The sequence below is a fragment of the Gastrolobium bilobum genome, unplaced genomic scaffold (assembly GCF_033153095.1).
Source record: "Gastrolobium bilobum isolate Gb01-03AN ecotype WA unplaced genomic scaffold, APGP_CSIRO_Gbil_v1 utg4377, whole genome shotgun sequence".
Lineage (NCBI taxonomy): Eukaryota > Viridiplantae > Streptophyta > Magnoliopsida > Fabales > Fabaceae > Gastrolobium > Gastrolobium bilobum.
The window spans coordinates 206,528-218,457 of NW_026895684.1; the positions used below are offsets into that span (position 1 = coordinate 206,528).

At 35.2% G+C, this 11,930-nt stretch overlaps 2 protein-coding genes across 3 annotated transcripts; one reads left to right on the forward strand and one right to left on the reverse strand.

Moving 5' to 3' along the window:
• Positions 1–2,132: 2,132 nt before the first annotated feature.
• LOC133290951 (transcription factor MAMYB) lies at positions 2,133–6,589 on the forward strand. 2 transcript variants are annotated; one of them, XM_061489115.1, is made up of 2 exons: positions 2,133–3,218; positions 6,454–6,589. In XM_061489115.1, the coding sequence occupies exon 1, from the start codon at positions 2,199–2,201 to the stop codon at positions 3,129–3,131; it is 933 nt and encodes a 310-aa protein (XP_061345099.1). In that variant the 5' UTR covers positions 2,133–2,198; the 3' UTR covers positions 3,132–3,218; positions 6,454–6,589. The 2 variants fall into 2 exon arrangements, with proteins under 2 accessions (XP_061345099.1, XP_061345103.1); XM_061489119.1 differs by lacking the exon at positions 6,454–6,589 and adding an exon at positions 3,458–3,477.
• Positions 6,590–10,157: 3,568 nt separating this feature from the next.
• On the reverse strand, positions 10,158–11,627 carry LOC133289844 (protein NODULATION SIGNALING PATHWAY 2-like). The gene has a single exon (XM_061487851.1). It carries the CDS (start codon positions 11,625–11,627, stop codon positions 10,158–10,160), a length of 1,470 nt encoding a protein of 489 aa, XP_061343835.1.
• Positions 11,628–11,930: the final 303 nt, after the last annotated feature.

Below are 11,930 nucleotides of genomic sequence, written 5' to 3' on the forward strand. Positions count from 1 at the left end.
ATTTCCCCAATCATAACTCAAAAATTTCTAAATCCAATATCCATTAACCCAAGAAAAAATCTAGTCTCATCAACAAAATTTCATCTATGTAGAGCTTCGTATCTCATTGTAAAAAAACACGCTATATTATCGTTTACTTTACTGATGGTTTTGTATTTCAAAAAAGAAAATTACAAAGCCAATATATACAAAAGGTATTATTTGAACAATAATCATGAAACAAATTTTAGGATTTTCAAAAAATCGAAAACCGATCCAATCCAAACAAAAAAAATTGGATTGGATCAGATTTGAAAAAAAAAATCCAAACCGAATGGATGATTACATGATTAAACCGAAGGGATTGGGTCAGATAATTTTTGCTTCCAAAACCGATACAATCTAGACCACGAACACCTCTAGTTTTCATTATAATATAAGTAAAAGTGATGTCAAAATAAGCTTACTGTATACGATTTGAAAATGAGTATAAAAAAGAGAATTAACTCATAATTAACTAATAATAATTACTCCTACGACACTTGCTTCAAAATTTTTTACTCAGGAAATAATCATGTGGTTTACATCTAATTTTGGGGTATCTCCAATCTATGATACATTGGATGAATGGTTAACTTTATTTCTCTTAGCATGCTGGAAGATATGGATTTGGAGGAATAAAGTCAATCACGGTGAAGATGTACCTCCCTTAGAGGTCAAGATTGATCTTATTAGGAGACTAGCTATAGATGTGGATGAAACATCTGCTAGTAAGGGGTTGCAATCTACAACAGGTCTTACTAATATTAACATATCCTGGCAATTTACTGAGGAGGATTATGTGAAAATTAATACTGATGAAACAGCTCGTGGAAATCATGGGTTAGTAGCTTGTGGAGGTGTGATCAGGAATTCACAAGGTGGCTGGTTGAGGGGGTTTGCTTACAAGCTGGGGTTCTGTTCGACTTTCAGAGCAGAATTATGGGGTATTTTGCATGGTTTAAAGGAAGCTTGGCATGCTGGTTTTAGGAGAATAATTATGGAAAATGATTCATTATTAGCAATCACTGGGCTCACCAATTGTGGTGTAGCAGTCTGTGAGATTCAACTTATATCTCGTATACAGACATGGTTGAACAAAGACTGGGAGGTACATTTACAACATACTTTTAGGGAAGGTAATATGTGCGCTGACTGGATGACCAACAATTTGCTAAATTCACCTGAACTAAGTGATCAGATTTTCTTTAAGACTCCATCAGGGGGTATCCGTTTGCTTTATGTGGCAGACCTTGCGTCTGTTGGGAGGGAACATACTGTTTCCCTTTCTGGTTAGTCTTTGGTTTATGTTCTGTCTTAGCAACAGAGATGTCCAGCCCAATGAACTGATATGTTCATCTTGGATCTAGTGCCTTCTTCAAGGTATCTATGAAAGAGATACCCTTGAGTCAAGCAAATCACTGTGCACAATAACTAATAACGGCGTTAGCCAATGAGGTGTGTATGCGCACAGTGACATCATAACAGTAAGAGAGAGAGCGTAACATACCTTTAGGATTTACCTTGTATTTATAGAAGTTACCTATGAGAAGTATGACATGGGCCTTTGGTGCCTCTGATAAGGGCCCAAGCCTGTTCGCTATGCTGTCGTATTAAGATTAGTATCCTTGATAGATATTATCCATAATTATAATTGATTCAAATCTTGGACTGCCCATTATTGAACCTGCCATTCAATGAGCCCCTTATACGAATCTATAACATATATATATATATATATATATTTTTTGCTTGGGCTTTGCTCTTTTTATTACCAAAAAAAAAAACTAATAATAAAACATGTAAACCTATGTAGGAAGAACAAGAGGAAACGACGTTCTTTTAGGTGCATCCATTTTTAAAGACGAGTAAAGCTATTTTTGTTCCCTAATAAAAAAACATGATTCACTTTCGTCTCTTATGAAAAAAAATCAATTTTTAGTCGTGATTTCAGTTTTTTGAAAATGTAATTACTTATAAATTTAACAACGAAGATCTAATTTAATATCTAAAAGAAAATTAATATGAATATTTTTTTTACAAAGAATAATAGTTGAGACTGTATTTTTGCCAAGATCAAAAAGGACGAGAAAAAAAAAAAAAAAATCCTTTGTGAAGTCGATAGGTTTATTTAAGGCAAAGGTTATTATTGGCTTGTAATCAAAAGTGTGACAGTGAGAATGGAGTTCTTAGACGAAGACGCGAGGCCAAGGTTCATGTTTCAATCAGGAGCACCCACAGAATCAGAGCCATTGCATCACCACAAACCCACCAAGTCATTCATCTTCGTCACCGTTTCTCTCTCTTCCCTTCTCTTAGCTCTCGCTCTCTTCTTCTTCCAGTCCGAACCCTTCCAATCTCTCCTCGTCTGGCTCTCCCTCTCTCTCCTCATCGGTCCCTTCGCACCTCTCTCCCTCACCGCCGGCGACATCCGCGTCGGCCGTGGCCCCGTCGTCAACTTCCCCGATCAAGAAACCGCAACCGACGACGATGCCAAGAAACCGCAGCGGCGATCCAAGACGCGCAGATCCGATGAAGTCGCCGTTGGCCCGGTGGTGGCGGCGGCGGTCGTGAACGGCGGCGCGTCTGAGAAGAGAAGAGGAGATGGGAACGGTGCTGCGGCGGTGGTAGAGGAGGAGGAGGAGGAGGAGGAGCAGGAGTGGAATGAAGAGGACGTTGAGGTTCTGAAGAAGCAGATGGTGAAGCATCCCGTGGGGAAACCTGGACGGTGGGAGGCGATTGCGGCGGCGTTCGGAGGGCGGCACAGGGCGGAGAGCGTGATCAAGAAGGCGAAGGAATCGGGGGAGAAGAGAGTTGATGATTCGGACTCGTATGCTTTGTTTTTGAAGAAGAGGAAGGCGTTGGATAAGAGGGCTGAGGCTGAGAATGGGGGTGAAGATTTGGGTGCGACGGTTGAGAAAGTTGAAATTGATTGGAGTTCGGGGGAGGATATTGCTCTGTTGAATGCTTTAAAAGCGTTTCCGAAGGATGCTCCTATGAGATGGGAGAAGGTTGCGGCTGCTGTTCCTGCGAAATCCAAGGCCGCTTGCATCAAAAGAGTTGCTGAATTGAAGAAGGGGTTTCGGAGTGCAAAAGCTTCATCCCATGAGTAGATTGAAGATTGAAAATTCCCAAGATTTGATAGCTTGGGATTTGGTTGAATTCAAATATGCGGGAGTGCCAAATGCTGTGTCTGTGAGGTAAATCCTTGAATGGATTGGTAGACTTGTAATTTATGCAGATTTTTGTTTATACTTATTTGAGTTAATGATTTATGTTGATAATTTGTTTTGATGAGCCATTCTTTCCTCGTTCTTCTAGGATTAGGTAGCTCTCTCTACCCAAAATGTGTTTGTGTAACGATCAACACCGTGTATTCTGATTTTCTAATAACGAGTCACACAATGCCATTGTTGTGATTGTGAAACATATAAAACAGGATTTGGTTGTTGACATGTTGTGTGCTTTAAAGCCCTGGTACCCGCATCCATTAGCTGGGAGACATGAATCAATTAGCATATTTGGGTGATGAGATGAGGACAACAGTGGAAACTAGGGTAAGTATAATAACTATATAAATTTAATATTTCAACTTTAATCTTGGGACTCTTCTGTACCGTATGTTCACCTTGGTAAAGTTGTACCCATTCTCTGAATTCTTTCCCTTTGTACCTTTATTCCCAACGGGTTTACATTTCGGTTGCCATTTTGTTGCTGCCAACCATTTCCTTAGTTTAGTTTGTGAAACTTTGATTTGACTCTGCTACTATTTTGGGGATTTTAGTGTTTTATACTCTTGGGTTTCGAGCGTTTTTTTTATAGAGAGCCTTTATTTCAAAATCATATTTTATGATTTGTTTCCAGTTGTATTTTGTGAAATACATCTCTATTGGTTTGTGAAAATGTATGTAATGGGCCTTTCAATTCCTTTTGTGTAAGTTGCCTGCAATTTCTAACATGGCTAATTCCTTAGTAAGTTCTGTTTGTTTGCTTGGGCTAGATGAAACTTGAAAGCATGGGCATGTCATGCTATATCAGCTGGTTAGTAGCTATAATACCCTTTTTAACATTACTAATCTATAAGTGGGGGATTGACGTTTTATCCCTCATTAAATTTCTGTCAAGCGCGTCACCACTAATTGCAATTACAATTAGTATATATCTCAACGGGAATTGTTACCTGGTCTTTAACGGGAAGGGTTCGAATGGCTTGGTTGTTATACTGTGGATTATTGAATCGAGTCTGGAAAGAAATAGGTTTATGATTATCATATATTTTATTTTCAAATGATCTAGGAAACAGTTGCATGCTGGTACAATTGGATTTGAGGTTCTGGTTGTAATATATAGTTAATAGGCAATTGTCAACCTCAGTTCTGTGAAACTTGGTCAGTGTATTTGGCTATTGAAATTTTTCGTCTTTTTCCATTATTAAAAGTTTCAAAAGCTTTTACCTAGTCCCTGATTGCTTAGCGTGTGTTGGACTGTTGGTTGCATTATTCTTTTGGAGCTTTTCTTGTCATGTCGCTTACACTGAATTGTACTTTAGGGCATAGGGGAATAAACACCATCTCATCTTAATTTGTCTCGCTTTGGGTTGTTATTGTAGTGGTGGCAGCATGCTGAGTTCAGCAGACAATTGGTTAACATGATAAAATTTTGGTTCATTAGGGCTGTTATAATGTATTCATCTTGCAGTAATTTGTATGCTGAGTTGAGCCGACAATTGGTTAATATGATAAACTTTTGGTTCCTTAGGGCTGTTATAGTGTATTCATCTTGCAGTAATTTGTAAACTCTCGGTGTGCTGTGTTACTAAACTGAGTGCTAGGGCCTAGGTGGTATGCGGGTGCTTCAAGGATGTATTGTGATGGTATCAGAAAATAAACTCTATTAAAACGAGGCAAATTGAGACCAGCTCCTTACAACAACTCAGACTCAATTACAACAAAATAGATGAAGTTACTACTACAACGATACTACCAGATAATGCAAACTTGGATAAATTGCCTCACATCATTCCTCATTCCCTTGCCAAAAAAAAATAAAAATCATTCTGCCACTTCCTTGTAAGTACGGATTTCCCTTAATGTCCCTCACATGGTGAAGAACGGAACTCATGACAAGGAGGGAGTTATCCACCCTTTCTAAGCATCCGTCGAAGCCTTTTGAACGTTGTTCAATTTCACCAAGCCTCTATTCCATCTCTTCTACCTTTGTCTTCTTCATTCATGAGCAAACCATTCGGGGCTCCTAAAGGTCAGAATCTCTTATACCAAATTGATGGGATTGGAAAATAAACTCTATTAAGACGAGACAAATTGGAGACTAGCTCCTTACAATATCTTGGACTCAATTGCAGCAAAATAGGCGAAGTTCCTGCTACAACGATACTACCATATAATGCAGACAAAATTCTGCAGAAAAATTAGAACGAGGTTTCCCAAGTTACCATAAGTGCATTCCCAATTTTACTTAATTCATGCGTATGCCATCTGTCCTCACGCATAGCAAACTCCCTTTTTCTCCTTCCCATTTTCTCTCTTCTCACTGTTGACATTTGACAGCCGTTGCCTCTGCATTATTCTGACGGACTTGGACCTTTTTCTTGGGCTTCTTAGGTTGATACACAAACCGTAAAGGCCCATTATATTGCTTGTATGTTTAGAAAACTTGAAACCATACAAAAGCTTGTCATTTTTGGGTCCTGTCAGTGGTAAATGTTTGGGCCATAGTTTGGCTACAAAAGTCAGGCAATCAAACTTCGTCTCTCTAACTCTCTTATTGTACACGGCTAACACTTGAAGTTTTTGCTCTGGAAATTTTCAGTTTCTAATTTGCATACATTTTGGTACCAATTTGCGTTGAAAGCAAGGTTATTTATATTTAGTCAATAACTTGAACTATACTAATTCAATTCAAAATCATGAACTGTTTTTTTCGTAGGAAAGTTGACACACGAGCTCTAATCAGTAAATTATCATATTTTAATTCTTAGCCAGCAAAATAACAGTTGTCATTCAATATCGGATCTGGTTTTGCATATTGCTTCTGGGTAACAGCTTGTGAGTCAATTATGATGTTTGACTCGACTTGGGTTTCGCATGTTGAAATAATTGTCTTTTTTAAAAGTTAATAAAGTGTTGATCTTTCACTTATAATTAGGAAAATGTTATTTTGTTTCTTGTTTTCAAGATTTTATAATGGATTGCTTCCTAGGATATCTGACGTTGCAAAATTTCACAGAAATGTTGATAAACCTTAAATTCATGATGTTTTTAATGTAAAATGGAACCTTAAAACTCTTAAGATTACGGACAAAAACATGGATTTAATGACTTAAATTATTAATATTTAAGTCATGAGATGAATTGTCAATAACTTATATCTTTATATCTTCAAGTAAGCTAATTTGAATAATTTTTAGTGTTTCAGATAATTGAAAAAAGATGGAGCTATAAACTTCAAGAGCGCTCACAAGCCAGCTCCTGAGAGCTTGAATGCAAAAAATAGAATTGCTTTCGAATTGGTTGGTGCGTAGGCTCCCACAACACAGCACTTAGGTGCCCAAAACAGGATTACATTCGGGAAACCTAGCGCCTAGGTGCCCAAAAAATGCCCAATGTTGCAATCCTAGTTACAAGTGTCTGGGTGGCGGGTGCTCAGCAACAAGTGTCTCGATGCTCACGTTTTTATAAATATAACTTTTATGACTTTTTACGAATCTTTTCACTAAGGAAGCCATAAGCCCATAACTGTCACACGGGTCCATGAAGGTCATGGCGGGAGACCATATTACCAATGGATTAAGATAATACTTTCATATCAAGCTACATCTTAATTCAAAATCTTAAGGCTTCACTTAGTTCATTATCAATCAATATGTGACTCATCACACTTGAATATCTCAATAACAGCTAGAGTTCTTGGAAAGAGTATAACTCATCTATACATTAAATAGGTTAAGGGCTCGTTTGGTGGACAAGATAGGATAAATGTAGGATATGATATGGGGCTGATAAGCTTATATTATGTCCTGTGTTTGATGAGCATATGATTAGCAATCTGATAAGATTATGTAGAAGGAGAAAGGAGAAACAAAAAACAAAATATAATGCAATAAATACAAATATATTAGGTAGCGTGATGATATATTGATATCCTATCCTGTTGAATCCTAACCCAGCTCCCCCATAGGATAAGAAATAATGTATTGGATGGAATAAAATGAGGCAATAAAATAAGTTAATCATATCCTATTGACCTACCAAACAAGAGATAAAAGTAGGATATGATAAATTATCATATCCTATCTTATTTATCAGGTGCTCCAAACATGTCCTAAAGTGCAAGCAACGTGTGAAAATATTGATATCAATCTTCTCCCTCAACAATTCTAATGGAGTTTTTCTTTAATTTTCCACTTCTCTTTTTTCTTTTACAACTTTCTAATTTTCTTGTATTAGGATTTGATGGACCTCAGTTGAATCTTGATGTAATTATATTTATCTTTTGAATACAATATTTCTTTTCAAGATTGAGTTAGTTGTTCTATGCGTAATACTTCCATGAGTTTTATAAGAACTAGATTAATATTTATGTATGACAATGAGAACTAGATTCGATAAACTCACCATTTTTTCTATGATTATAGGAATAGACATATGAAAATATGTAATTTTAATAAATTTTGTTTGTAATGCTTAAAACATTTTAAGAGATGCCAAGACGTTAGATTTCTTGAAAGGAATAAAGGGTTATGATACCAAGAAATTTGGTTTGAATTAATTTTGTTTAACTATTGATGATATTTAAAGGGGAATTGATTGAATTTAAAATAGGTTATATAAGTAAAAAATGGGGGACATCAAAACCGTAAGCATTCATTCTTGATAATTTTTTGTTTAGTTTTTGCATTTTTATTTATATTTTTGATTTCGTCCTTGTTATAAATTAATCTATTCTTTTTTTTAATCATTATTTTCATATCCAATATTATTATTTAGATTCAATCAATTTAAGCGAATTAGTGACTGAAATACTAATTCTCGTGAAAATAATATTCTTCATCATCATTTTATTACTTGCACTGTCAATACACTTATCGAATCTACAATAAATATATATGTTTACGAGTCTAAATAAATATATATGTAGTCTTCGAGAAGGAGGGAAGGGAAAAAAAAAATAGGGAAGGAGGAAGTCTATTACAAACCTTTTGAAAAGTTTAATTGATATTCTCCATGCGATCCTAACATACGCTAGAGTATATGAATTTTTTCTGCAACAGAGAGAGCAGCCTCTACGGGAGAAGTTTATGTTTAGTAATCAAGTTGTTAAAATCTTGAGGCTATCTTATGAATCATGCTAGAACAAATCAGTCCTTCAAATAATGTAGATTTTCTAAGAGCATCTTGGACACCTCTTTCTTTTCAAGTTAAAAAGTTAAAAAAAATTAAATTAAAAATAAAGATAAAAGTTGTTTGGTGTTTATATAAGTTTGTTATAATAGTTTTGAAGAAGGGATGATAAAATTTAAGGTAAATGATAAAATTTATGAATACAAATTTAGAATAAGGATAAACCTGTAAAATAAATGAGGAGTCAAAAAAACTGATATATTTTTTTTTTTTAAAAATTCCTCTCGAAAATTTTTAACTTTTTTTTTCATTGTAAAAAAATTCTTTTTATAATAAGAATTTTTATAAAAATATGTTTGACCTAATTTGTGTTTATAAGAAAAAGAGAAGCTAAAAAAAAACCTTATAAACAGGCACTAAGTAGAAGACAAATAATGCGGATTTCGAATTTAAAAGAATAAAAAAATTTAACAATAGAAATTGGATATATCTTTAAATTTTTTCTTTCGCTAATCGTATCACCCGCTTTTGGGTGCAATAGCAAATTAACAATACACCATACCACTACCTAGAACCATCTCATTATTATCATATTATGTAAAAGTTTTAAAACCACACATGCAATATTTTATATTTAATCATGCATTTACTTCCTGCAGAACTGGATAGTGATCGAATTGCGCGGAACAGCCTTGCCGAAGAAGGGAAGAACAAGGTTATTTATATATGTCGAGGGTAACAATAACATATAATTTATAATATAGCTTTTAGCTACGGTATATAATTAACTAAATTTGACTATAGTTTAACTGTTTAATCTATGCAGATTATTAATACCGATAAAAATAGTTAGCTCAACTAAAAAATGATTAATCTTAATTATAAAATTAATTTCTAACCACATTAATTAATTTAATTTTTATTAGCATATTAAACTTGTAAAAAACCAATTCAACCCAAAAAATTAAGTTGTTGGGTGAGGCTATATTAATAGTTTTATATATCTCAACACGCCCCCTCATATATATGAAAGCCCACTGGACTTGAAGGATGGACAATGCACAGGCCCACCTACCTGTGCAAAGAAAGAAATTCCACTTGAAAGAAAGTGGGGAGCGGTGAGGATCGAACCTGGGACACGAGGCTCTGATACCATGTAAAGAACCACTTCAACCCAAAACCTTAACAAAACTAATATTCTATAAATATAGTTAAAATTATAAGTGATATTGATATGCTGCACCCTAATTTGTCAATTAGAATAGATGCAACTAGCGGAGTAATAATTTAATGGTATATTTTCTGTTTTTATTTTTACTAATAATTATCAAAATACTACCTTGTTTTACTTTAAAAATAAAAAATGAAATAAATATATGATATCATTTTTGTAATTATTAACTAAAACAAAAAACATTTGCTTAAACCAGGTCTTGAGTGATTCTCTTTTCATTTCAAATTAATGTCTTATTGTATAATTCATATAATTCATATTGTATTTGCTTAATGTCCTATTGTATAATTCATATTCTCTTTTCATTTCAAATTAATGTCCTATTGTATGATGCTGGTAGTGAGCTAGAGGAAGAGCATGCAACAATAATAATTCACAAAGCTTGACTAATAAATCTGTACAAATACATTTAAATGTCCTGTACTCCCAAAACTCCACTTAACCCATATCAATCACCTATATCATCAACTCAATAATTAAAAAAAAAATGAAAAATGAAAAAGAAGCTTGACATTAAAAAAAGAAGAAGCAAAAGATCCAATGATCTATTTGACCTTGTAACTGAGAGAAGCTGTTGGTACCCAGATTGAAGCAGCAGTCAAAGGCCTTGACTTCCAACACAAAGCCAATCTACACTTGTCAAATTGCACCCAATACCCTCCACCAAACAGGCTCACCAAGTACTTGGCTTGTGAAATATTATATGTACTCATAGGAACACGTTTAAACCCCTTCAAGGAATAGAATCCTTCTTCCCACAACATTCTCTCCTCTCTTTCACAAGGAAACTGCCTTACACTGTCTATAATCCTGAGCCCCAGAATCTCTTTTTCTATCAGGGTTAACTCCATCTTGTGACTACCCCACAAACTACTGGCAATTGAATCAGAAAGTGCAGTGTAGTGATACAAAGCCTCACAGAAGAAATCCACGAAGGACATGGATTTGAGTTTAGAAAAGTTAAAAAGTTCTTCTTCCACTAAAACAACAAGCCTAGGTGATAATTTGCTTGCACCATCAAGAAAAGTTTTTACCAATGAGAAACTCCTGTTTGGCATCCACTGGTGTATCATACAGTTGATTATAAGTGCATGATGACCAAGTTCAATTCTTTGAAAATCTTCTTCCCCCACCATCATTATCTGATCGAATATGAATGGAAAATTGATAGAATCCGCGAACTCTTTAAGCCTTCTTCCTGTTTGTTGAACAGAAGCTGCACTTTGTTGGTTCACTGTGATGGCTGTTACTCTAAGGGAAGTACCCTTTCTCATTGCAAGGTCAACCATCAACGGTGGCCATTGAATCCCCTCCATGATGTCAAAATCAATGACATGAACATCCTCAGCACCTTCTGTGGCTTCAAAGATTGCTTGGTTGGCTGTGAAATGAGCAAATTTTACATAGGGAGAGAGTTCTTGTAGTATCTGAAACACACAGAAAGTGTTTGTCTGTGTAGAAACAGGATCAAGCTGCAACTCAGGAGCATTTATAGTTTTATAATACAAACCCTGAGTAAAGAAAAGAGCCAACCTGTTTAATAAACTATCCCCATTTTCTAAAGATAAGGAATTGTTAAGTTTCTCAATTATGTCAGAAGCAAGATCCCAGTTCTGTGCTTCAACAGCTTCAGCTCCTGTCAGCAACAGATCATCTAAACTTGTCTCTTCCATTAGCTCTGCTTGAATTCCCTTCAAATATGAATCGCCTTCCATTGAAACATGCACGCTTTCATGTGCTTTCGGGGTCACTCCATGACATAATTCAGAGCCTAGACCCATTGTCTCATCATGATTAATCATGAAATCAATGTCCTGGTTCTCTGTATGTTGCTGCAGCAATTCTTCAACTGACTCTTGATCAAAAATTTCATCCATGATGGTATTTGGAGATAAGAGATCTTCTTCCTGGAATGGAAATTCATTTTCTAAGTTACACTCATGGACTTCATTCACGTAGGGAGGGCTAAATGTGTTGTTAAATTGCTCATAATCATCCATCACAGTACTACTCATGGCAGATAATGAAATAAATTAAGGTTCACACAGGTACTCTTGGCTAGACACTCAATTCGAGTACTCTTATATATAGAGAACCTAATCTTGGTCCTTGGATATAAAAAATAATTAAAACTAGATAGCTCTAAGTTTTAATAATTAAGGAGGCAACCATATACTGAAATTATATATCTGTATAAGAGGTTGACAAAACTGTCTTATAGATCGATGAAGCTTAAATGATAAGAATGGATAAGATATATTAATTAGTACTACTGGCCTACTAGGAAAGAGATCTTAATGTTGTAACATTTCTTATAA

What these genes read in the sequence shown, in the direction of transcription:
- LOC133290951 (XM_061489115.1), top strand. Translation starts at nt 2,199, where the DNA reads ATGGAGTTCTTAGACGAAGACGCGAGGCCAAGGTTCATGTTTCAATCA.
- LOC133289844 (XM_061487851.1), bottom strand. Translation starts at nt 11,627, where the DNA reads ATGAGTAGTACTGTGATGGATGATTATGAGCAATTTAACAACACATTT.